Source organism: Manihot esculenta, chromosome 8 (genome assembly GCF_001659605.2).
Source record: "Manihot esculenta cultivar AM560-2 chromosome 8, M.esculenta_v8, whole genome shotgun sequence".
NCBI classification, from domain to species: domain Eukaryota; kingdom Viridiplantae; phylum Streptophyta; class Magnoliopsida; order Malpighiales; family Euphorbiaceae; genus Manihot; species Manihot esculenta.
In genome coordinates this window covers 4629005-4653199 of record NC_035168.2, presented here as the reverse complement: position 1 = coordinate 4653199, position 24195 = coordinate 4629005, and the positions used below count along the sequence as shown (strand labels likewise).

Genomic DNA, 24195 nt, shown 5'->3' with positions numbered 1-24195 from the left:
GAAAAATATAATAACGCTTGCTGCTGAATTTAAATAAATTATAATATAATTTTATTACATTCATTTATCCCCAACAAGGTTAAAGTAATTAATTTAATAAATTTTAAAAATTATTTTAGACTCCGTTATTTACAAAAAATAATTTATATTTAAAAAATATTATTATAAATTTTTTTTAACAAAATAATTTATTTTTTATTATTTAATTTTAATTTAAAAACATGCAAGAAAATATTTTTAAAAAAATATATCAACAAACCATTTATAAATAAATTGCATTACAAATTTTGCTCTAAATAAATTAAATTTTATTATTCATTAGTGGCAATGGCATACGTTGATATTAGAAAAACCAAAATATGTAATATATATATATATATATATATACAAGGATTACCTAGCTTCTATTAGATTTTATTGAGGAAATTCTTAAAATTTAGGTATTAAAAAATTGGTAAGAAGACAAAAAAAAAATTACGTTGAAAATAGGCTGAAAAAATCAAAAACCGAATTGTGATTGAAAAAATTGAAAATTAAATTGTAAAAATATTAAAAATAAAAAAATAATTATAAAAATATAATCAAACCGAATCGAATCGATAAAAATCAGTTCGGCTCGATTATTTCAAACCGAAATTTGTAAATTTGTAAATTTTCTACTTCTAATTGCAGTAGAATAATTCAATAAATATTTCATATAAATTTACTGATAAATATTATCTAAATACATAAAGATAATTCTTAAAAAATCCATATAAATCCATGTAAAATTTAAAAATATGTATAAAATCAGTGTTTCATGTAATAAAAGTATGGGAAAATTACTTCTTAGTCCCTGAGGTTTAACGTAATTAACACTTCTGTCCCTCTATTTTGGCGACCCAACACTTAAGTCCCTCACTTTCTCTTCCGTCCAAATTCGCAGTCCTTCCGTCCATTTAAACCGTTTGGTCAAAGAGTCAAAAGTGAGAGGTGATAATTTTTTCCAGAAATACCCTTCTCTTAATGTGAAATTCCTTTTTTTTTTTTTTCTCTTTCATGCTTTCTCTCTCCAGTTGCAGAAGAAGAAGAAGAAGAAGAAGAAGAAGAAGAAGAAGAAGAAGAAGAAGAAGAAGAAGAAGAAGAAGAAGAAGCTGCTGCAGAAAGAGTAGGAAGAAGAAGAAGAAGAAGAAAGAAGAAAGAAGAAGAAGAAAGAAGAAAGAAGAGGAAGAAAGAAGAAAGAAGAAGAAGAAGAAGCTGCTGCAGAAAGAGTAGGAAGAAGAAGAAGAAGAAGAAAGAAGAAGAAAGAAGAAGAAGAAGAAGAAAGAAGAAGAAGAAGAAGAAGTTGCAGAAAGGGGAAGAAGAAGAAGAAGAAGAAGAAAGAAGAAGAAAGAAGAAGAAGAAGAAGAAAGAAGAAGAAGAAGAAGAAGTTGCAGAGAGGGGAAGAAGAAGAAGAAGAAGAAGAAGAAGAAGAAGAAGAAGAAGAAGAAGAAGAAGAAGAAGAAGAGGGTTAATTTTGTCAATTCACGTGTTCTAAACGGCTATTTTGGACGGAAGGACTACGAAGTTGGACAGAAAAGAAAGTGAGGGACTTAAGTGTTGGATCGCCAAAATAGAGGGACAGAAGTGTTAATTACGTTAAACCTCAGGGACTACAAAATAATTTTCCCTAAAAGTATATATAAAATCGATTATTCGATTTGTCAGTTATTTAACACGTTTAAACCGAACCGAACCGAAAACCAAATAAGCTGGAAAATACTAACCCAACCGAACTGAATATTACGATTAACCAAACCATTAAATCGAAATTGATCGATTCGGTTCGATTTTTCAGTTCAAACCGATTTATGCTCTCCCATACTTGAAAATTGAAAAAGGGAAGATTTAAATTTGAGTCTAAATATAAAACTTTAACGGTTTCAATAATTGTACTTAAATATTTTTTGTTTAACCATTATACCTTAAATTATAGCAATTTGAAATAAATATACCATGTTATTGTAAATTTGCAATGGACTCTCCCCAACAAAAGTGTATTGTTAAAAAATAAAATAAAAATTTAAGATGTAACTATAAAATGTGAAATTTTGAGTTTTTTCTTTTTTAAAAAAAATCTAAATTTATTTTAAATTTTTGTTTTTCACTTATTTTCATTCTTTTTCTTTAAAATATAACTGTCTTAGGTAGTTTTAAACAGTTTTGTGGTGGGTCGTGTAATACTCAGCTAAATCAATCTTCAAGTTTGGCCGCCAAACATAACTCCACTGGCCATCTATAAAAGGGCTCCAGCCGAAAAGGAGAGGGCTCTTTCTCCATTTGCAGGCACAGATAAGTCTATGCATCCTCTTTGATGATTTTGAATTTGTTCCTTCATTTTTTCTTCAAAGGATTCTCAATTTTTTTCTCGGTTTTGAAGTTTTAAGTTTTGGGTAAAGATTTTAAAGTCAAAAGCAGTCAAACCTCTTTCTCCTCTCTCAAAATCCTTGCTGCAGTTGTAAATTAGTCTCTAGAAGGTAAACTATCCTTGCCTCTCTTCTGTCATTTGAGTTTTTAAAAGATTCATGAGTTGTTTCAAGAGTTTAGCTATGAATGCAAAATCTTTTAGACATTTTAGATTTTAAGTTTGAATGTTGCGCCTTGATCCATGTTTTTTGAATGTATCTTGAAGTTTGGGTTAGCTTTAAGTGCTTCTTATATGTTGAGTTGTGTATGGTTGCTTTTAAGCTTCTGCATAAATGTTTGGAAACATTTTGGTGGTTGTTAGCTGAGGCAGAATCAGGTTCTGCCTTGCAGAAGAACCCAGATTCGGCAGCTAAAGCCAAGTTGAGCCGCTGAACCAGCCTGTGAAGGCTGCCTTTTGGCCGCCTAACTTACTTCCGAAAGTTTGACTTTGGGATCTGTAAGGAGACTTTAGGCCATTGAACCTACCACTGAAAGTCCCCTGCCTAGCCGTTTCCAACTCGTTTTCCTACATGTTCTCTTATATATTTTTAGGTGTTTCTTGGGGGTAGTTTTAAGTGTTGTAAAAGTTATGTTTGGTCCCTCATTTAAGTTCATATGTGTTAGATCGGACTTGAGAGACCGTAGAGGCTTGCAGTGAGATAATTGCTTCAGAGCTAGGTTTGTATCAGCCAGAGGTGAGTAAAACTAAACTAAACTGAACTATTATTTTAAAGAAATTAAACGTTTTAAGCATGTTCATACATAGGGATGGCAGGCGGGCGGATTTTTACGGGTACCCGATCCGTCCAAACCCTATTAGGACGGATTTGGGTTCTTACAAAACGGATTTGGGCGGATTCGGATTTAAAAATTTTTACCCGTCTCGGATTCGGGTAGGGTTCGGACTTAAGTGATCGGATACCCGTTACCCGAACCCGGATACCTATACTAATAACACTAACCCTAATCCCTAATATTTATTTTTTCATTTTACTCGGTCATACACAACTCTCTCTCTCCGTCGGCGCTTCTGCTTCCCTTCCCATAATTTCCAATCGCATTTCTCCCCCATTTCACTGACGACTGCCGGCAGTCCAGTGAGCACCGACGGCGTCTCGTTTATCTCTTAAGCGATGATAAATCTTCTCTCTCAATTCTAGTCCAATAGCGGACTAACAGCATAAAGGCGCCACACGCCAAACGTCGACGTAGGGAGAGAGAGAGGGAGAGGAAGCTGTGAGAGTGAGAAAGCGAGAAGAAAGCCATTTCTCAGTTCTCACCACCTCGCCGGAGAAAGAGTACGTCTCAACTCTCTACTAGCTTAATGCCGGTTCTTTTACCTCTCTTTTCTTATAAATATCACGCTATTCTTGGTCGATATATATTAATATTATCTCTATCTCTCGATCCGCTCATTTCACCTTTCTCTCATTTTCCCCAGATAATTTTGCTTCTTGTTCATGCGGTACCACACGTTTTCACATTTTCTTTTCTTTTGTATCTTTAATCACTTAACCTGTTTTCGAGATCAATTTATTCTCTTTGATCCTGTAATTACCATCTTCGTTTCTGGTTATCGTCTTCTAGTTTCTATGCTTCTGTTGTAAATTTAGCTATATTTTTAATTTGTTTCAAGATTTTAGATGTCTTGAGCTAAATTTGTTTATTGTGTAATTTGATTTCTCATTTTCTGTTTGGCAAGAAAGAAAATTATTGTGATGGTTATTTTTTACCCACAGCTTCTTGTACTTTCGTGTTTATGGTTACTTTGTGGCTGATTTGCACTCCACTGTTTCTTTGCAGAAACGGTGGATAATTAGTAAAAAAATCGGATTCGGTCGGGTTCGGGTATTGTGCGGGTATTGTTAAACGGATTTAGGATGGGTACGGGTATTAAAATTAAAATACTAAACGGGTTTGGAACGGGTTCGGGAATTTTATATATATTCGGGTTCGGATTTGGGTACTCTCAATTTCGCGGGTACCCTACCCGTTGCCATTCCTATTCATACATCACGAATGTCATGTATATATGCACCACAAAAAAATAGGCTATCAGCGACGGATTTAGCGACGGAAATTACTTCCGTCGGAAAAGAAAATTTTAGCGACGGAATTAGCGACGGATCAGCGACGAATACTAAATGTGTATATTTCTGACGGATTAGCGACGGATTTTTAAAATTTTAGCGACGGAATTTATTCTGTCGCTAATCCGTCAGAAAATATGAAAAATATAAAAAAAAACCTAATCCATCTCTTTCATCCCCCCTTTAATTTCAGCCGTCCTCTCTCCTCTCCTCTCCTCTCCTCTCCTCTCCTTGACGCCCCACTAGGGGTGAGCAGAATCCGGTTCAAACCGAAAAAACCGACCGAATCGAACCGATTTGAAAATTTAGTTCGGTTTTTTATACATTTCGGTTCGGTTCGGTTTTAAATTTCAGAAATTTTAGTTATTTCGGTTCGGTTTGATTTTGATCAGAAAAAAACCGAAAAAACCGAACCGAACCGATTAGGGATAATAATATGTTTTTTCAATAATATAGAGAAATTAAATTATATTAAAATTAAAATATTTTAATTAAATTTTAAAATACTAAAAATAAAGTGTAAAAAATTAAAAAAATATTAAAAATCGAAACTGATCAAACCGAACCGAATCGAACCGAATCAGACCGGTTCGGTTCGATTCGGTTTCTGACCAAAATCGGTTCGGTTCGGTTTTTATAAAAACTAAAATTTCGGTTTTCGGTTTATTCGGTTCGGTTCGGTTTTGAACCGAACCGACCGAATGCTCACCCCTACGCCCCACCCTTGTCCGTGCCGCAATCACCGTCGCCGCTGCCGTCGCTGCTAATCCCGCTAGTGTCGCCGCTACTGGACGCTCCTCTCGCCACCACAACCGTTGCCGCTCCCGCTGCCGCTCCAGCTGCCGCTCCCGCTGCCGCTCGCCACTGCCTATCAGGTGAGTGTCTAGTTTGAGTTTTAGTTTCTTTTTTATTATATCATTAGAATTTTGAGTTGTGCTTTCTAAATATGTTATGATATAATGAAAATATAATTTATTTAGTTATAAATTTATATTAATCAAAATATATCTTTAGTTTTACTAATTATATTTTAAAAAAATTATTGAAATTGGTCAAGATTTGAGCTAGCTGAACTCAAAAGAAACAATGATATGGCAATAAAGGTTCCATGGAAATTTTATATGATAATTAATTGCCTTCATTTCTTTCAATTTTTTTTTTAAAAAAAAATAATAATGGAATTGAAGGTGAGCTACTGCTGTGCACAGCAGCACCTGATGTGCAGCATGCTGTGCAGCAGTTGGTGCTGCTGCACACAGCAGCACCTGCTGCTACTGTGCAGCAGCACCTGCTGCGCGCTGCTGCACCTTTCTTTTGTAATTTTTTTGTAATTTTTTTAATTATTGTGCAGCAGCAGATACACCTTTATTTTGTAATTTTTTTTAATTATTGTAAACATTTATATGAAAAATTATTCAGTTTTTTTATAACTCATTTTTATAACTTTTGATATGTATAGTTCGGCTCTATTTTGATATGTATTGTTAAATTGATTAGTGTGTTTTATTTGTTAAATTAGTATATAATTAGAGTTGAATTTGTTTATATTTCAGAATATATTTATCATGTCGGTAGATCGTAGTTGGATGTATGAGCGACTAGATCAAAATGGCTTCCTTAATTCTGAATTTGAGATTGGAGTAGAGACATTTCTAAATTTTGCCTATTCACAAGTACAGTTTATATGCCAAGATAAAATTCGTTGTCCATGTTCTAAGTGTCAGAATAGAAAATTTCAAAATAGGCAATATGTTACTTATCATCTTTGCAAAAATGGATTTGTTGGAGGGTACACTAAGTGGATTGCGCATGGTGAATCTATCACTCATGAAATAAATTCTGAACAACTTGAGGAACAGTCTACTGATTATCTTGCTACAACCAACAATGTCAATGATTATAGAAGCATGGTCACAGAAGCAATGGATATAAATTGTGGTACATTTGGAGTTGGTAATTCTGAAATGGACAATCAAACCATGGAACAGAATTTAGAAGTTTCAAAATTCTATGAATTGTTACATGATGCGGATGTGCCGTTATGGGAAGGCTGCAATAATCATACCAAGTTATCTGCTGTATCTCAATTACTGAACTTAATGTTAGAATTTCACATCAGTCATAGTTGTTTTGATAAGTTTATGGGAACAGTAAAAAGTATGCTACCAGAAGGAAACCTCTTACCGGATAATTTTTATAATACGAAGAAGATGATGTCCACTCTAGGCCTTGGTTATACAAAAATCGATGTTTGTGTAAACAATTGTATGTTGTACTTTCAAGAAAACATCGACAGAACATCATGTACAATATGTGGTCACCCTCGATATAAACCAATACAATCATTTGTGGGGCGACGGAAAAAGAGACCATTTAAAGTGTTGCGATATCTGCCTTTAATTCCCAGACTCCAAAGACTTTTTATGTCATCCAAAACTGCTCAGCATATGGTTTGGCATGCTTCTAACCAACATGTAGATGGTAGTATGGTGCATCCTGTTGATAGTGAGGCATGGAAACATTTTGATCGCACCCACTCTTGGTTTGCATCTGATCCAAGAAATGTTCGGCTTGGATTATGTACTGATGGATTCAACCCTTTTGGACAACGGTCTAAGCCGTATTCTTGTTGGCCCGTAATTGTTGTAGTTTACAATTTACCTCCATGGATGGCAATGAAAAAACCTTACATGTTTCTGAATATGGTAATTCCAGGTCCTAAAAGCCCTGGAAAAAGCTTGGATATTTTTTTGAGGCCTTTGATTGATGAGTTGAAAATATTGTGGCATGAAGGAGTTTGGACTCATGATGCTAATTCTAACCAAAACTTTCAAATGAAAGCAGCACTGTTATGGACAATAAGTGATTTTCCTGCATATGGTATGTTATCTGGATGGAGCACACATGGTAGAATGTCATGTCCATATTGTATGGAAAATAGTAAGGCCTTTGTACTTCAGCACGGTGGGAAGCCATCTTTTTTTATTGTCATCGTCAATTCCTTCCTATTAACCATCCATATCAAAGACAGAAAGATAAATTTAAAAAAGGTTTCATAGAAAAAACTCCTCCTCCTCCTCGTATGACAGGTGATATTATACAACATCGAGTTAATTTGTTGAGTGATGTTGTGTTTGGAACAACTACTGGCAAGCAAACTATACCGGGGTTTGGAGTACAGCATAACTGGGTAAAAAAGAGTATATTTTGGGAGCTTCCATATTGGCAATCAAATTTACTTCGACATAATTTGGATGTTATGCATATAGAAAAGAATGTGTTTGATAATATATTCTACACAGTTATGGATGTGAATGGAAAATCAAAGGACAATATCAAGGCACGACAAGATTTAAAAGTCTATTGCAATCGTCCTGAGTTAGAATTGTTGTATAATAATGGTAAAGTATACAAACCTAAAGCCACTTATTCTTTGAATAAAGAACAGAAACGGTCAATTTGTCAGTGGCTTAAGGATTTGAGGTTACCTGACGGCTATGCTTCGAACATTGCTCAGTCTGTTAGTGTGAATGATTGTAAATTTTATGGATTAAAAAGTCATGATTGCCACATATTGATGCAAAGACTGATACCAATTGCATTTCGTGACATATTGCCTGAAGCGGTTTGGAATGCTTTGACTGAGTTGAGTCATTTTTTTAGAGACATAACTGCAACCACACTCACAGAAGAAAATATGAATATCTTAGAGAAAAATATTGTTGAGAGCATTTGCAAGTTGGAGAAGATATTCCCACCTGGTTTCTTTGACTCAATGGAGCATTTACCTATTCACTTGGCATACGAGGCAAAAGTAGGTGGACCTGTGCAATATCGTTGGATGTATCCCTTTGAACGGTAAATACAACACTAAATCTTTACATATGGTGTATTGTAAATAAATGTCAAATAAATCAACTAACAGTCTAATTATTCTTTTACTAGATACCTCTTTGACTTGAAGAAAAAAGTCAAAAATAAAGCTTCTGTTGAGGGTTCAATTGTTGAGGCATATCTTATTGAGGAAATTTCATCTTTTTGCTCACACTACTTTGAGCCATCTATCTCGACAAGGCTAAATAGAGTTCCAAGAAATGATGATGGTGGACATGTAGAACCTATGGGACGCCTTTCGATTTTCACTCATGCAGGTCGACCTTTTGGGCAGTTGGAACATGGCAGAATGTTGTCAAATGAAGAGTACTGTGCAGCACATTTATATGTGTTATTGAATTGTCCTGAAATTGATCCGTTTATTGAGTAAGTGATTTAAATTAAGTATTAACATTTTACTCATATAAAATAAAATATGATACAAAAAAATTAATTTGTTTGTGTAGGATTTTTTATTCTCATTTTCGAGAAACAATACCAAATATCAGCGATCAACAAATTGAGCAAATGCGAGAGCGAGAACTGGCTAATTGGTTAAAAGACTATGTAAGTATTGCAATTGATGATTTGAGCATTTGCATTATTATTGACTTCTAACTTAATATTTCAACATTAGGTGGGAAGGAACGAAGTTGATAACTGCATTTATCAAATAGCTCAAGGGCCCAGCCGAAAAGTACAATCATATAAAGGATATTTTGTGAATGGATTTAAATTTCATCGACATGATTATGGCAGAGAGCGAAAAACATTAAATAGTGGTGTATGGGTCAAAGGAAGTTATTATAATGAATATGAAAGTGATTACTATGGCTTGCTGAATGAGGTATTAGAATTAGAGTACTTTGGAGAGAAAAACAAGATAATCCTTTTCAAGTGTGAATGGTTTGACACTAATAGAGGGGTAAGGGTCCATCCTCAACATGGTCTTGTGGAAATCAATGTCAAATTAAGGCTAGCATCATCTGATCCATTTATTTTAGCTCAACAAGCTCATCAAGTTTGTTATATTAAATATCCTAAAATCAATAAAGTCAGAGTTGACTGGTGTGCGGTTTTCAAAACCAAAGCTAGGAGCACTTACAATATTGGACCTTCCATGGTTAACAACAATTCAAATGAGCAAAACTCCAATGATGTTGCTTATCAAGAGGATGATGTCTCAAGACCTCAAGAAATTGTACCAACAACCGAACTTGATGATCCCACAATGTTACTTGATTCAAGTAGTATGGTTGAGGTGGATGTTAATGAATTGTAACAAGTGCAACAACCACTTGAAGTGGTGGAAGATGAAGATGAGGATGTAGAGGAAGAGGAAGAGGGAGAGGATGAGGAAGAGGAAGAAGACACTGAAGAGTCAGATGACGATTTAGAAGTTGATGGTATTGATAGTGATGATGATGTCAACTTAGAAGATGATTCTGAATGATACATTGTAAAGTATATCATATTTTTATATATATTCATAGACTTAATATTTGATTATTATTTTTTCTATTGTTTGTCTTTATTGTTAATTAAAACTAATGGACAATTATTTTTTCAGATGCCTCGAAGAGCAGTATCATCTAGAGATAGAGGACATAGCCAGCAGCTCTCTATGAATGAAACAGATAATCCAACTGCAGATTGTACTTCTCTATCAGATGATTCAACAAATTCATAGATTAGTTTTTAGTTTTATGAACATTGTTAAGTATTATTGATTTATTTTAAATTTTATGACGATTGTTAAGTATTATGAACATTACTTATAATTATTATGAATGATATTTGATTTATATTTAATATGATTCTTACTTATAAATTATTTGATTATACAGGGAATATCTAAATAAAAACAGGGAATTATTTTTTGTGATTGAATTTTAACATATTAGCGACGGATTAGCGATGGATTTGTGAGAAAATTTTTTTAAAATGTGTTAATATTTCCGACGGAAAATTTCCGTCGCTAATTATTTCCGACGGATTAGCGACAGAATGTTCATCGGATGAATTGGAATTTCCGACGGATTTAGCGACAAACGTTTTTCGTCGCTAAATTTTTCCGACTGAATTTTCTATCGGAAAACCGTCGTAAATTTTTCCGACGGAGTTTAAATCCGTCGGAAATCCGTCGCTACTATTTCCGACGGAATTGTAATCTGTCGGAAAAAATTAGCGACATGACTTTAAGCGACGGACTTGAGTCCGTCGCAAATCCGTCGCTGAAAGTTTCAGCGACGGATTTTTTGCTTTCAGCGACGGAAAAATCCGTCACTGATACCCTATTTTTCTGTAGTGATGATTAGGTTGTTTTGCATTAGAATTCACGAATATGATGTATTGCATAATTAATTGTTGTTGTGGATGGATGTTGGATGACCCACTAGCCCTCGACCATGCTATGATATGCTATGATGGACATGGAAAGACCAGGACTTGCCCATTCTACGCCCTTAATACTATGTAAGGGAAAAATCAAGGTTGCCCATTCTACGCCCCTGGTACTATGGATATGTTATATTATGTTTAAGAGGAAGTCCTGAGCAGCACCCATTGTGGGTTGGAGACTTTTGAAATTATAGAGGGTTACTGGTAATAAGTCCATCTTAATGTAAATTATTTGTATTGTGACACATTCATACCATTATATGTTTTATTAAACTACTTTTGTTTATGTTTCTGCTCACTAAACTCTTATAACTTATTTTTTTCCCCTAACCCCAGATTTATAGAGGTCAGCAAAGTTGTTTGGTATAGTTCTGTTATAATAGTATAGCTGTGGACATGTAATTTCATATTGTGGATGAGAATTGTGTTTTGTCCGAGTTTCCTTTTATAATCCTTTGTTTATGATCTTTTTATGTAAAAATTTTAAAATATAAGTTATGTTTGAACCAAACTTGAGACATGTAATATTGATCATACTAGAGCATTTGATGAGGACTCTAGTATGAGTTTTATGTTTTTCAGTTGTGATACATGCACATGTCGAGTTTCGATTCATGAAATGAAAATATTTTATATGCTTGTGTAATCATATATGGGATTATATCATTATATCAGGTATAAAATGATGTATATAGGCTTGTTATGGGCTCCGGTGACTTTAAGTCGATCTGAACTCTAGCGCCGGTAACGGTCTTATTTTTGGAACGTTATAGAGTAGTATCAAAGTCTTAGGTTTATATAGTCGGACATAGAGTGTTGAGCTACTAAATATTATAAAGGGCAAACACAATTAGGAAAAGTTATGTCCACTAGGAATAGGATGTAGAGTTTTGTCTTGATGCATGTATGATGATGTGAAATGTCATGACTATATGCATGTGCATTGATGATATGATATGTATGATGTGGGTTGATATGTATGATGTGGGCTCATGTGTACCCACATGAACCATAAGATACTAATGTTTATGTATTTAATGTTGTTTTCCAGTTTGGTTCATCGGTATCCTACCTGAAAATGAGGGTATGAATACCCTTTTCCCTGCCGCTCCATCAAGACCACGGACAAGTAAAAATAACAAGAGAAAAGCGTCAAGGGATCCTAGAAGGTCTTTTGATGTAAACAAAAAAAAGAATAGATCTGAGTAGAATGTCTGCAAATGTCAAAGAGTCAGTGGGTAATGATCAGATGAGAGATAAAATTTTGGGCATGAGTTTCGAAGGAGAAGATGTGGGAAAGCCTGAAGGAGGAACAAAAGGTGCTTGGATCTCAGGATCTACCTATCCACCTCAGTACCAACTTTACTCACAGGGACTCAAGTATTTATTGGGAGATTTATCGAAACACTTCAGCTACCGTCCATACCTTCGAAAATACCTTAATTCAATAAGATTATTAATGATTGTGAGTCTGACTGGACTTTATTATAGGTTCTAAATCAAGCTACTATAGTTGTCCATCTTATGTCACAGGTAGTTATATGTTATGTTTATCTTTAAGTTTGATATGTTTCTCCAAAAAATTTTGTAGTTCTCTTCTGTCTCATGAGATTTCTGATTTTGAAACTTAATTTCAGCGTAATGTTTTTAGATTTAAAAAATAACAATTTAGAAAAAAATTATAAGCAGAAATTCTAATAATAATAATAATAATATATAAATTACTTATTGCTGCTATAAAATTGTGAATACAATTTTTTTCAATAAAATTACAATTACACCGTTAAAATTTATTTATAATAATAAATATTATTGTTTATATTAATTAATACAAATTTTATTGTTATTATATTTTCTTATATACCAATACTGGTATTATATATTAATTTTTATTGGAAGTAAAATTAATATTACTATAAAAAAAATTTATTAATTTTAATATTTGAGCTTAGTAAATTATTTCAAATTAAGTTTTATGATTGGTGAAGCAATCTTGTGCAATACCCTAATGATAATTGCCTAGTATGTGAATTAAGACTTTAATTTATAATAAAATTCAGTTTAAACATGCTATTAATTAACAATTCTGGAACTTTACAACATCAATTTATAAATTTAAAAACCATTCAAAATGGGATTGAATCTGTATTTAAGTTCAACGAAAATTTTTGTTTTTTAAATTTCATTTTTATTCTTTTTCTAATTTATTATCAAATTTACCAAACAAATTTAATTTTTATATCATTGTAGCTCTGTTGTAAATTAGACAGATTCAACCTTTTCCAATTTCATTTCTATTAAGTAATTTCCTATTGAAATACTAAATTAATTATAAATTGATAAATAAAAATAATATAATTCTAAAAAATAGTAATTATCCTTAAAATATAAATGAAAATTAAGTTTTATGAGAATCCCATTAATGTTTATTTAATTATCATTTTATAATTGATTTATGTCAATATAATTTAATTACTTTACTTTTATGTTTAAAATAATTAAAGAAAATACTTATTTATTTTTTAAAATTTTTTAATACAATTAAAATTATATAATATCTTTTAATTGGAAAAATAATTAAACAGATAAAATAAGAAAATAATTTATTTTAAAACAAATAAATATATTATGAAGTATAATTATGACTAATGACCTCTAAAACCCCAAAATCTCAAATGGAAAATGCCAAAAACTGGAAACTGAAAAGCTTAGAAAATTGTCAGTTTTCTCTCGGAAGCCAATGACCTAATTAGAATCAATGCATGGAGAGAGCTACACTGCCACACCTAACAGCCTTCTTCTCTCTTCTCCATCTCCACATAAACCCTTTTGTCTTCACTCTCCCAAACCTCCACCACCACCCCCTCCTCCTCCACCACCTCCTCCACCTCCTTCTATCCTGTTGTTACAAATCATGTTAAGAGGAAAAGAGAGGAAGAAAGTTCTACTTCTTTAAATTTAACCTACCCTTTTGTCTATGATCTATACATAATCTCTGTAGAAAGTAAGCAAAAGAAACATCATCAAAAGAAAATATCTATATTTTTAATAATGATTGAGAGAGAGAAGAGATAGAGATATATAGATATACTAAATTTAAGATATAAAAGTAGTTGCTATTGTTTCTTTCTAGGGTTTATCACTCTTGCCGGGGACGAGCTAACCACAGAGTGCTCAGAGCTCGGAGACGATGGAAGTACTCGGCGATTGACAAAAAACACCTTGCTGCTTGCCGAGCTGTCAACAGCTGATGCAGTCGATGAAGGGTTTGATGTCTAAGATTATCTGCCTGTGAGTATAAAATTCCATCAACTTTTATTAACAGAAAAAAAAAAATCTATATTTATAATATTTTAAAAACATAAAATATTGCTTACACTTAATTTAATTGACTTTGAGAGCAATATTAAGAATAATTAGGTTGAATTATTCAATTTTTAAGACTAAAATGGGTATCTACCATGACTTTATGATATTAATTTAATGTCAAATGGGATGAAATAGAAGAAAATTGGGTTGTTTTGTTCTAAGTAAAATAGTTTGTGGGTATATTCTTAATTTTGATAATTGATAGGGAAAAAACTACAAAATAAAATAATTAATTTGGAATTTATGGTAATGGGTCAATTTCAATCAATCCTATTCTTTGATTCTAAGTTTCCACAGCTGATTATGTTAAAAATTCCATAGATTTTAATGATGTTCATGCATTAATTTAGACCAAATTAATTGAAAAAATAAATTCAAAGCACAACAAAATTCAAGATAAATTATTTCATGCAAATATTTTACATACAATTAATAAATTTTAATTATTAATAAATGATTAATAATGAGTTATATAACTAATCAACAACTATTTCAAAATTTCCACACCATGATTTCATAGATTTCTTTATCAAAATTCTACTCCCCTTAATTTTATTTTTTAATGGAAATTGAAGATTAAAGGAATAGAATCTAAAATCTATCAGATTTAGTCAGATGCACTTACCATCAGACTAAATCTGTGAGTGCTCTACTCCCCTTAATTGTTATTTTTTTTTATTTCACCTAATTAACTATTTCAATTAAAATAATGTTGAAAAAGAAAGAAAAATACTAATATAGATTTTAATAAATTATAAAAAAAATTAGTGGAAATAAGGGTACAATTTTGAAAAAAAAAATATTTCTTAAAGAGAAAGAATTTTAGATAAAGCAATTTTTAAAAAGAACATTGACATTGAGTAAATATCAATGCATTTAAATTCTAATATTTATAAGGGAAAAGGGTTGATTAGCTGAATTTAGCAAATATTTTTGTGAATTTGTTATTGAAAATTAAAAAAAAAAAAAAAAAAAAAAAAAAAAAACCTAAATGATATCTAATTAGACCATTTAAAAATTGCTTTTTCAACTTAGATATTTTCATGAATCAATTGTTATGTATAATAAATAAATTTTATTTAATAAAATTCACATAAATTTTATTTAAAAATTCACATAAATTCTATTATCATTTGTAATTAAAATAAAATTATCATTCTAAAATTTATCATATGAGAAAGGATTTGGATTTTTTTCCCAAGGTAAATCAAAACTCAGTGGAGAATAAACTGCATTTGTCCTCTTCAAGTCAGACGGTTACGACCATTACATCATCAAAACATGGGCTTATTATTATTAGGGACTTGTTGATTTAATGTTTTATTTGTGGGGATACAACCTTCTGTCTGATGCCATGTCGTACACATTTGCCATTAGGTTTTATGGAAAAAAAATTTTTGTAGACCTAGCTGTATGTATTGATAATGTAAAACGATAGTGAATGTCGGCTTAAAATTTTATATATTTGTATTATAAATACATATAGATAGATAAAAATTATCTTAAGTAATTCTCTGAATAAAATTCATTACTCTCATATATTTTAATTAATAATTTATATAAATTTTTTTATTAATAATTTTCATTTAAAAATTTAATATTTTAAAAAAATTTAAATTTTAAATTTTAAATAAAAACATATAAATTTTTTTATAAATATTATTATAAAATATATATTTTTATATTAAATTAATTATTTATATAAACAAATTCGGATAATAAATACCTATAAATAAAATATAAATTTCTTATGAATATTATTTTTAAATTTGAATTTATTTCAAACCTAACTGTAATTATCTAAATCTATTTTATTAAAATTTAATCGAATTAAGTACTAAAAAATATTCGACTTGTACCTATCCCATAAACAACCACTACAAAAGGGTGAAACATGGGGCAGTTTCATGTGTTTGGGGCAGATTTTCCCAACCCAAAATAGCAACAGATTCTTGTTGGAATGGACCATTCAGTAAAATGGTATCAAAAAAAAAAAAATTATGTGCATCCTTAATTAATTATATTTTTTTCTTTGAAATTTAATAATTTAATTATAAAATTTATTTATTTATTTATTCAATTTTCATTAATTTATTAATATTACTCAATAATTTTCCGTGCCAAAAATTGATTAAGGAAGTGAGAGAGAGATATATATACCTGTCTAACAAAACCTTCAAGTGTAGATAGCTTGTTCATGGCCACAGCCATTTGTCCCATATAGTTACCCATATTAGGAGGGCAGCTCAATGAATCAGAAGCTATAGTATCTGACAGAGATTGATTCAAAGCTTCAAGTCCTTGTGAGAGAGCTTCTTCAGCCTCCTGTGTGGATTGCTGCAACCCACATATCCCTAATATTTGCTGCTCTGTTAATGGCTCTACTTGGTTCAAAATAATCTGAAAAAATAATTAATATTAAAATTTTTATTTATATGAGACAATTAAAAAAATAACTATTAATTCACTAAAATATCTTTATTCACATGTCATAATTCTTCTGGCGTAGAGATCAATAAAAAAGATGGAATATCAATCCGTAGTAAATTATTTACTAGAGACCAAAAGGAGAGAAGAAAATAAAAACAAAAACATCGTAACTATCAACAAGACAAGGAGAGGAGATCAGACAGACAGGGATTAGAAAAACCGTACGCAATTCTTGCCTTCCTTTTTTTCTATGGCAGTGTAATCGTTAAGTTTTATTACCAGACAATAGCTTTATGGGATTGGCACCTAACTCTACCCTTTAGTAGAAACCATCACGGTACCTTTCGTCATTCTTTGATTTTGATCTTCTTGTTTGTTTTTTAGCTGCCCATCTATTCTCATTTCCAACGCTACCAACAACTTGCACCATGCAATGATAACGTCTTGTATATGCATATGTGCTTCACTAGTAAATTTTCCATTTTGGTCTGTACACTCCACTAATTTATAAATTTTATATAAAATAAAACAAAAGAATTATCTAAATTGAATCTATATAAAATTGTAGTGTAAAATAATAATAAAATTTACGTAAAATTCTATATATTTATACAATCAAATACATATAAATTTAATTTAGATAAAAATTATTTATAAAATAAAATCATGAAAGATCCTATCTATAAAGAAAAATTCTATTTATAAACACATTTTAATATATTATTCAAAAGTTTATCTAATGAATTTTCGTATTAAAAGACTAAATAAAAAAAAATTTTCATTTTATTATAATTGTTGAAGGTAGTAGGTCATCCTCGATCAACCGATATCATAAATCTATATAGCAGCTTCACCATATAAGAATTTCTTCTAGGGTAGAGATGGGATTATTGAATTATTAAATCTGGTAATATAAATTTTTCCTTTGATTATTAAATATAAATCTCAAAAAAATTGGATTTATATTGTAATTACATGAAATCATGAGTTACGTAAAGCCTGTCTAGTAAAATCTTGACCTAATTTTCCGTTAATCAATGCATGTCATTTTCTTGTCACTGATCACGTTATCAATGTCATATTCTGCTTGTAATTTGCTAAGAATTTGGAGAATATCTCATTCAAATTTATATATAAAAAAAAAAGGATGGGGTTTGAGTAACCTTGATGAGATCTGAAGGCCGGAAATCTCCAATCCAAATGAAGCAACGCTCGGCAGGAGTCTTCCACATACCAGAAACAAGATGGAAGACGTCGGATTTGGCAACCATGGCTTTGAGGCTCATCACCTCATCATACTGAGCTAAGCAGTTGTCCACAAAGAGCCTGAGTTCGTTTTCAGGTAGATGTTCCTGCACCGCCGCTCGAAGCTCACATGTGAGACGATGGTGCTCCTCTAGCCATCTTGTATACTCCACGTCGAACACCGCAGCATCTACAATGCTCAAGAACGAACGTTTTACTCCCTGAGAAATGTAAAAACTTGAAAGAAAATTAAAGAGATAGAATATTTTACCTGAGCTAATAGTGCTGATACCTGCAGGAAGGCCTTGATCTCCACCAAGAAGACCTCCTCCTCCACCAAAGAATATACCCTAATAGTTAAGCAGATAAGGGTTTCAGATCTTCAGAAGATTAGTAGCTATATACTACAAGAAATTAGAGTTATAATGGAGATAAAAGTCACACTAAATATGTAAATTCGCCATTAAATCTTCACAAAAACTGCAACGATTAAAAATTTTAGTGGCTATCGAAATTTTATTTTATTTTATTTTCCACTAAAACTTTGTCACAAGGTTCAATTTGTCGTGGTGTATTTGACCTGGCTAAGACAAACTTACTTGACCTCTGGCTCTTTGTAGCTCTTGTTCAAGTTGGGTTAGTCTAATTCTACTCGACTCTAGTTGCTGAACGTAAGCCTGTAATCATGAAATAAGAAATAGAAGCAGAACTCGTGATTTTATGGGTTGAAGACGCCATTTTTAATAATTACAGGAATAATATACATATATTATTATTCAGTGGATACACCGACCTTTTTTCTTAGCCTGCTTTTCCTTGCTGCTTCTCTATTCTGAGCAAGTCTTCTCAATGTCTGCACAGAAAATTATCAATGCAAAAAGTTCAAATTTGGTGCAAAAGCACAAAAACAATTATATATATATATATAATACTGTAAAAAGTGGACCAAGATAAAAAGTAATCACCTTAGGGTCTGGAGTCTTGGGTCCTTCCTGCTCTGAACTAGAAGTTGTCGGACCTTTACGGTTCCCTTCCCGCTGCCATGACAAGAATCCAACATTTTATAATACAAATTGCAAACAAGAAAATCTCAGTTTTCAATAAGTTATAATATATAGAGAGGGAGACTTGGGTGGTTCACCATTTAAATATTTGTAAGTCTTTTTACAATATTTTTTAAAGACTATAATGAAAATCTTCCTAATCTAGCTACCTTGATAGCTTTGGCTGGTTCAGGCCCAGATGCAGCATCATTTCTTGCATTGGCCAACTCCATGGACGGCTGATTTGATGGTCTCTTTGAACCACTAGTTACTGGAGTATTAGCCTACCAAATCCAAACAAACCCATTAGAGATTATTATTATTATGATTAGGTATCAGCCAAAAGAAAACAAGCAAATGATTAAGCTATTAACGATTTTGTTAGATTATACCTTTGCTGATGATGGTTCAACATGCATAGGCTGAGAAGGGAAGATGTTCAGAGTTGGAGGCCTCATCCCAGAAGTCTCTGCAAAAGTCTCACAAATGTTAGTTCTCTTTATAGGTAAATTTCAAAGTGTGTGAAAGAGAGTCATTGAAGGATGAGAAGACAAAGCAAGAGAGGTGTGAGCCATGACTAGAAGTACAGGAACTCGTCATGCCTCATGCGATTTAGCTCTTTGCCATTAAAACAGAAAAAGCAGGAAGCCAAGTGAAAAAGGCGAAGGAAACCCTTACCCTATTCGTACTCTTTGCAGTACATGTAGAAATTAGCGAGGAATTAAATATTTCAATTTGTTTGTGAGTCTGAAATTCTTGTTAAATAAAAAAGAAGTAAAAGAAAAGGAAAATTTTTCTTTATCTTTCTTGCAGGTACAAGGATCTGGTCAAAGAGAAAGTACTGGCAGATTTAATCTGTCGAACACGCTTTCTCTGTGACCCAAACAGCCCTTTACTAAGAGAATCTCCGCAACTGTAACACAAAAGCAAAAAGAAAACGAAAGGAAACGAAAAATGAAATCTTGAAGGTGAGGGAGAGAGAGAGAGAGAGCGCTCACGTCTTTGGTCTTGAACAGTAGAAGGGTCTTGTCCATCGAGATAAAGAAAAAGAGCTTGATCGAATTCTCCCAAGTCATAAGCTCCTGCATCTTTGCTTCTGCTGACACCAAAAGTACATAAATAATAATAATAAAAGAAAATATTTGCAGTATTATAAACCTTGCATTAATTGGACTTGAAAGTGATGATGATGCTACAACAGAAGAAAAAGATCAATATAAGAAGAGAATCTAAATGGGTTTTGATGAAGTAGAGAAATACATGAAGCTTCCTGGGACTGAGGATGATGACGACGATTGCATCATTCCATAAGGAATCTGATGATGGTGGTGATGCTCTTGTATCTGATGATGATGATGCTGTTGTTGCTGTTGCTGCTGTTGTTGATGTTGATGATGATTTTGCTGGTGCTGTTCTATCTGAGTTGAGTAATTGATGACTTTATTAGTAGCCATGAAAGAGCTCTGTAAAAGCTTTGCTTCCAATTGCTCTTCTTCTTCTTCTTCTTCTTCAAAAACTCCTCCTCCAAGAACTCTTGAAAACCCCATTAATGGCGTAACCGCCTTGTTATTACTCCTTTAAAGATCATCTGTAGCTTGCATACAGAGAGGAGGAGAGAGAGAGAAGAAACAAAGAATGATGGAGAAAAAAAGGAAGGAAAGAATTGAATGCATAGAAATAAAAAGACAAACTTTTTTGTATTTAATTCTCTCTCTCTCTCTAATCTTTAAAAATATACTGACTTTGAGAGCGCCCAAAATTATTCAGATAAAGCGGTCTTAGCATATCTTGTTCAACTTTTTTCTCTTTTTTCTCTCTTTTCTCTTGAGTAAGAGAAATACCAGCAAGACCTAGAGAAAACCGCTCTTCAAAACCGCTTTTGGTTTTTTGTCTGAATTTCTTTGAGAATGAAATGACCACAATGCCCTCAGCTGTTTTAGAAGTTCACTGTTTGACATTTCCATGCAAACTTACACGTAGACACTGAGGCGGCTGTTTTCCATTTTTCCTTCCATTGTACAGATGAATTTTTATTCATCTCCTCTTAAAACCTGCAATTGCTTTTGAATTTTACTTTTATTTTCTTTTTTGTCCTTTTCATTAGTCAATGGTGATCTAGAATCTAGCTAATAACCTCAATGGGTTTTCTCGTAATTTTCTTATTTTCAGTATGTGAACTGAAAATTTTCTTTTATAAAATTTTAGAATGAAACTCGAAGCATTGCCCAGTAGATCAAGCAATGGCAAAATATTTAATTTTCTAAATAGATACGTTGGTTTTAGCATGGAGTAAATATTGAGCAAAGACTTTGTTAAAATTAATATAATTTTAATTTAAAAATTTGTAATTTTAAAAAATAACAAATTAGTCCTGTATATCAGAATTATATAATTTGTTTTCATAATTTAATTACTGTAATTTCATATATTTAAATATATGATGTATATTTTCTATTATAATTTACGTAAAAATGATTTCTTAAGTAATTATTTTGCAGAAAATATATGAAATTTACTAAAATTGATGTTTTAAATATATAAATATATTTTTATACAAATTAATATAGTAAAAATTACATTAATTAAAATAATATTTCATTATATTATTTATAAAATAATATTATTATCTTTATATTTTAAAATATTCATATTTTTTATATTTTTGAAAATCTCGTTATATTTTATTAATTTAATATTGTTTCATAAAATTATTATTTTACAGAAATGTATATTATTGTATATAAATTTATAAAATATGTCATATAAATATTACAGATTTAAATTTTAATAAATATTTTTAAAAAATATTGTGTTTTATAATTATTTTTTATTTTCCCTTAACAACAAATAATTTCAATAATACTGTTAATTGCCAAAAAAACCAATTTACTTTAAAAAAAATTGAAAGTAAAATATAAAATTTCCAATTGTTACCTTACGCATATTATCAAGTTTTCTTTCTCTTTTTATTAATTTTTTTTCACTAGTTTAGTTATATATTAAAAAAATATTCAAATTAAATAATTAGATGAAATAAAAAATAATTTAATTACATTAAAAAAAATTTTATCACATACAATTTAGTCACGTACAGTTAAGAATATTATTAATAAGAGTGTTATAAAAATGTTAAAATTAAAAAATAAAAATAAATTATTTTATTAAAATTTATAAATACAAATTATTTTCGATAAATAAAACGGGCGTGAATCTGAAAAATTCCTTTTATTTTTTCTGTGGAACAAGTATTCAAATTGAAGAGGGCGTTACAGGTAGAAGAGAGGGGTAGAACGGTCAATGAAGTAACGATCAGAGTTATTACCGTAGGCAGCTGTCGACCAAGGAATACAAGCAGGACCGTTGACCATAAAACACGTGTAACGTTTGTGTTCCCACTTCTATCAGAGGGAGCGTTGTAGACGGGACCCATCAGATCAACCATCGGACGGCTGCAGATTTCAGAGTTTTTTTGTGATAGAGATTGATGGGACCCATGTACACCGGCCCCACTCCCACCCTTCCCAAGATTTTTAACTCCCATTATCCAACCACTCCTAAAACAAGAATTGTCTTCTAACTGCATAGAAAATGATACAAACTCTCTTTTTTCTTATTTTTATTTTTATTTTTATTTATTCATTTTTATTTTATCCTTGCACTCACATTGTTGAATTAAATTAATTCAAAATTTTATTTTAATTTAATTCTATTTTTAAAAAAATCATAACTTGATTTAATAATGGGTAGAGATTGAAATCAATCTACTTCTTAATATTTGGTTTTTGCCTTTTTATCGACTTAATTTAGTAGAATCAAATAATAATTTAGCTCATCATTATTGCAACACTTTGTTAAATTGTGGCAAAATGTTGTGATTTGTCAATAAATAAATCACATATATAGTTCATTTATCTGCTAAAATAATTTAATTAATTAATTTTTTTTACTTTTAGAATATAAAAAGTGAGAAGAAAATTTCAATTTAAGTCTCTATTTATTTATATATTTAAAACATTACCACTTTTGTGATTAAGAAAAAAAAAAATTACTTATCACTAATTTTGCTACATTAATTAAAAAAAATAGTTAATATTTGATTTTTCATTTTGTCCCACTTGATTTAATGATACGATGTGATAATCACTGAGCCGTTGAAACTCAGGTTGAAGTCGAGTTTTAATTTAGACTCAAAGTCCAATAGAGTCTACTGCATAAGCTGACCTATCAGCACACCACTCAATCTGTAGTTGAAGCAGGCCAGACTTATCAAAGGGGCTGAGTTCATTATAGAGGAATCCAGCTCTGACGTGATAAGAAGTAGGATATAAAGTCCAGCTATACCACGACCTTATCAGTACGAGCGCTGGAGGAAAATTAAATGATTGTCTGACGATGGTGGACAAACATGTACAGCGACATGTCCTAAACCTTAAATCTTAAATCCTAAACTAAGGAACTATATTTGAACCGGTGACACGAGAACCGCAACTTCTATATTTATTATCGTTTTCATTGCTGTCTCTCCGATAGATATTGCTAAAATATCGATATTAAACCCGAAACTTCCAACGGATGGCCGGATCTGGTGTATCATAAAAAATTTATCTTTTTTATTGATTTTTATGGATTAATAAGCGTTGTTTGAAGAGGCTCATATACAGAACGTCTCAAAATAATATCTGAAGCAGGCTATTCAATAATATTATATATTAATTAAAATATTATATAATTATACTAAATATATTATAAATTAATATATAATAAGATAAAAAAATAAAAAAAATAAAAAAGAAAGCACGATCCGTTCATATTAAATTTTTCGTACATAAAAAAAACCCTACTTATTTTTAAATCTCAGCCCATCATGATGTACTGTGATATTATAATTTGTTTTAGAAATTTTAGATAAATTAAACCCTTAGTATAATATTAATCAAAATAACACAAAACTAAATTATTTATTTGAAATAGAAAATTTTATTTTTTTTTATTAAAATTTTTCATTTTAAAAAATTAAATTTTTTATGATTTTATAAAAATTTATTAATATTTTTATAAATAAAAAAATAAACGAAGTAAAAATTTCTCATAATTTAAGTTTTTTTTTAGAAAAATGTTATATTTTGAAATCATTTTATTTTCTTTTTATATTACAATTTGAATAACCTAGATTGATATTAAGAGCACACTCTCTTGTATTAACATGATGCTTTCAAAATTAATTTTGAAGTAATTTTAGACTACTCTATAATAAAAGTAATTAAACTATAATATCAACTAAACTAACCATGAATAAATAATATTATTTTATAATTTTTTAA

The 24195-nt window shown here is 31.0% G+C and overlaps 3 protein-coding genes and 1 long non-coding RNA gene across 5 annotated transcripts; 3 read left to right on the top strand and 1 right to left on the bottom strand.

The window, feature by feature from the left end:
- Positions 1–3637: 3637 nt before the first annotated feature.
- LOC122724456 lies at positions 3638–4066 on the top strand. Its single transcript, XR_006351831.1, has 2 exons — positions 3638–3722; positions 3866–4066. It is a non-coding gene; the product is annotated as an uncharacterized LOC122724456 (long non-coding RNA).
- A 2013-nt stretch (positions 4067–6079) lies between these two features.
- On the top strand, positions 6080–8155 carry LOC122724385. Its single transcript, XM_043959122.1, has 3 exons — positions 6080–7394; positions 7784–8034; positions 8138–8155. Exons 1-3 carry the CDS (start codon positions 6080–6082, stop codon positions 8153–8155), a joined length of 1584 nt encoding a protein of 527 aa, XP_043815057.1.
- A 25-nt stretch (positions 8156–8180) lies between these two features.
- LOC122724404 lies at positions 8181–9906 on the top strand. Its single transcript, XM_043959324.1, has 4 exons — positions 8181–8372; positions 8460–8774; positions 8855–8954; positions 9025–9906. Exons 1-4 carry the CDS (start codon positions 8212–8214, stop codon positions 9667–9669), a joined length of 1221 nt encoding a protein of 406 aa, XP_043815259.1. The 5' UTR covers positions 8181–8211; the 3' UTR covers positions 9670–9906.
- Positions 9907–13722: 3816 nt separating this feature from the next.
- LOC110620640 (bZIP transcription factor TGA10) lies at positions 13723–20588 on the bottom strand. Of its 2 annotated transcripts, none has more exons than XM_021764447.2 (11): positions 20135–20588; positions 19873–19973; positions 19267–19343; positions 19045–19158; positions 18797–18868; positions 18625–18684; positions 18431–18508; positions 18103–18181; positions 17750–18021; positions 16317–16556; positions 13723–14076 (listed from the first exon to the last, which is right to left on the bottom strand). In XM_021764447.2, exons 1-11 carry the CDS (start codon positions 20419–20421, stop codon positions 13927–13929), a joined length of 1530 nt encoding a protein of 509 aa, XP_021620139.1. In that variant the 5' UTR covers positions 20422–20588; the 3' UTR covers positions 13723–13926. The 2 variants fall into 2 exon arrangements, with proteins under 2 accessions (XP_021620139.1, XP_021620140.1); XM_021764448.2 differs by having other exon boundaries at positions 19873–19970; positions 20135–20586.
- Between the last annotated feature and the right edge of the window lie 3607 nt (positions 20589–24195).

Bases quoted from the DNA above. Each gene is read 5' to 3' on its own strand.
- LOC110620640 (XM_021764447.2), bottom strand. From the start codon at position 20,421: ATGGGGTTTTCAAGAGTTCTTGGAGGAGGAGTTTTTGAAGAAGAAGAA. The intron at 18,022-18,102 runs GTAAAATATTCT...TGAGCATTGTAG, and splicing joins TATCAGCACTATTAGCTCAG to ATGCTGCGGTGTTCGACGTG. The intron at 16,557-17,749 runs GTTACTCAAACC...TTATTTTTTCAG, and splicing joins GGCCTTCAGATCTCATCAAG to ATTATTTTGAACCAAGTAGA.
- LOC122724404 (XM_043959324.1), top strand. From the start codon at position 8,212: ATGAATATCTTAGAGAAAAATATTGTTGAGAGCATTTGCAAGTTGGAG. The intron at 8,373-8,459 runs GTAAATACAACA...TTCTTTTACTAG, and splicing joins TGGATGTATCCCTTTGAACG to ATACCTCTTTGACTTGAAGA. The intron at 8,775-8,854 runs GTAAGTGATTTA...TTGTTTGTGTAG, and splicing joins GAAATTGATCCGTTTATTGA to GATTTTTTATTCTCATTTTC.
- LOC122724385 (XM_043959122.1), top strand. From the start codon at position 6,080: ATGTCGGTAGATCGTAGTTGGATGTATGAGCGACTAGATCAAAATGGC. The intron at 7,395-7,783 runs GTATGTTATCTG...TTATGCATATAG, and splicing joins AAGTGATTTTCCTGCATATG to AAAAGAATGTGTTTGATAAT.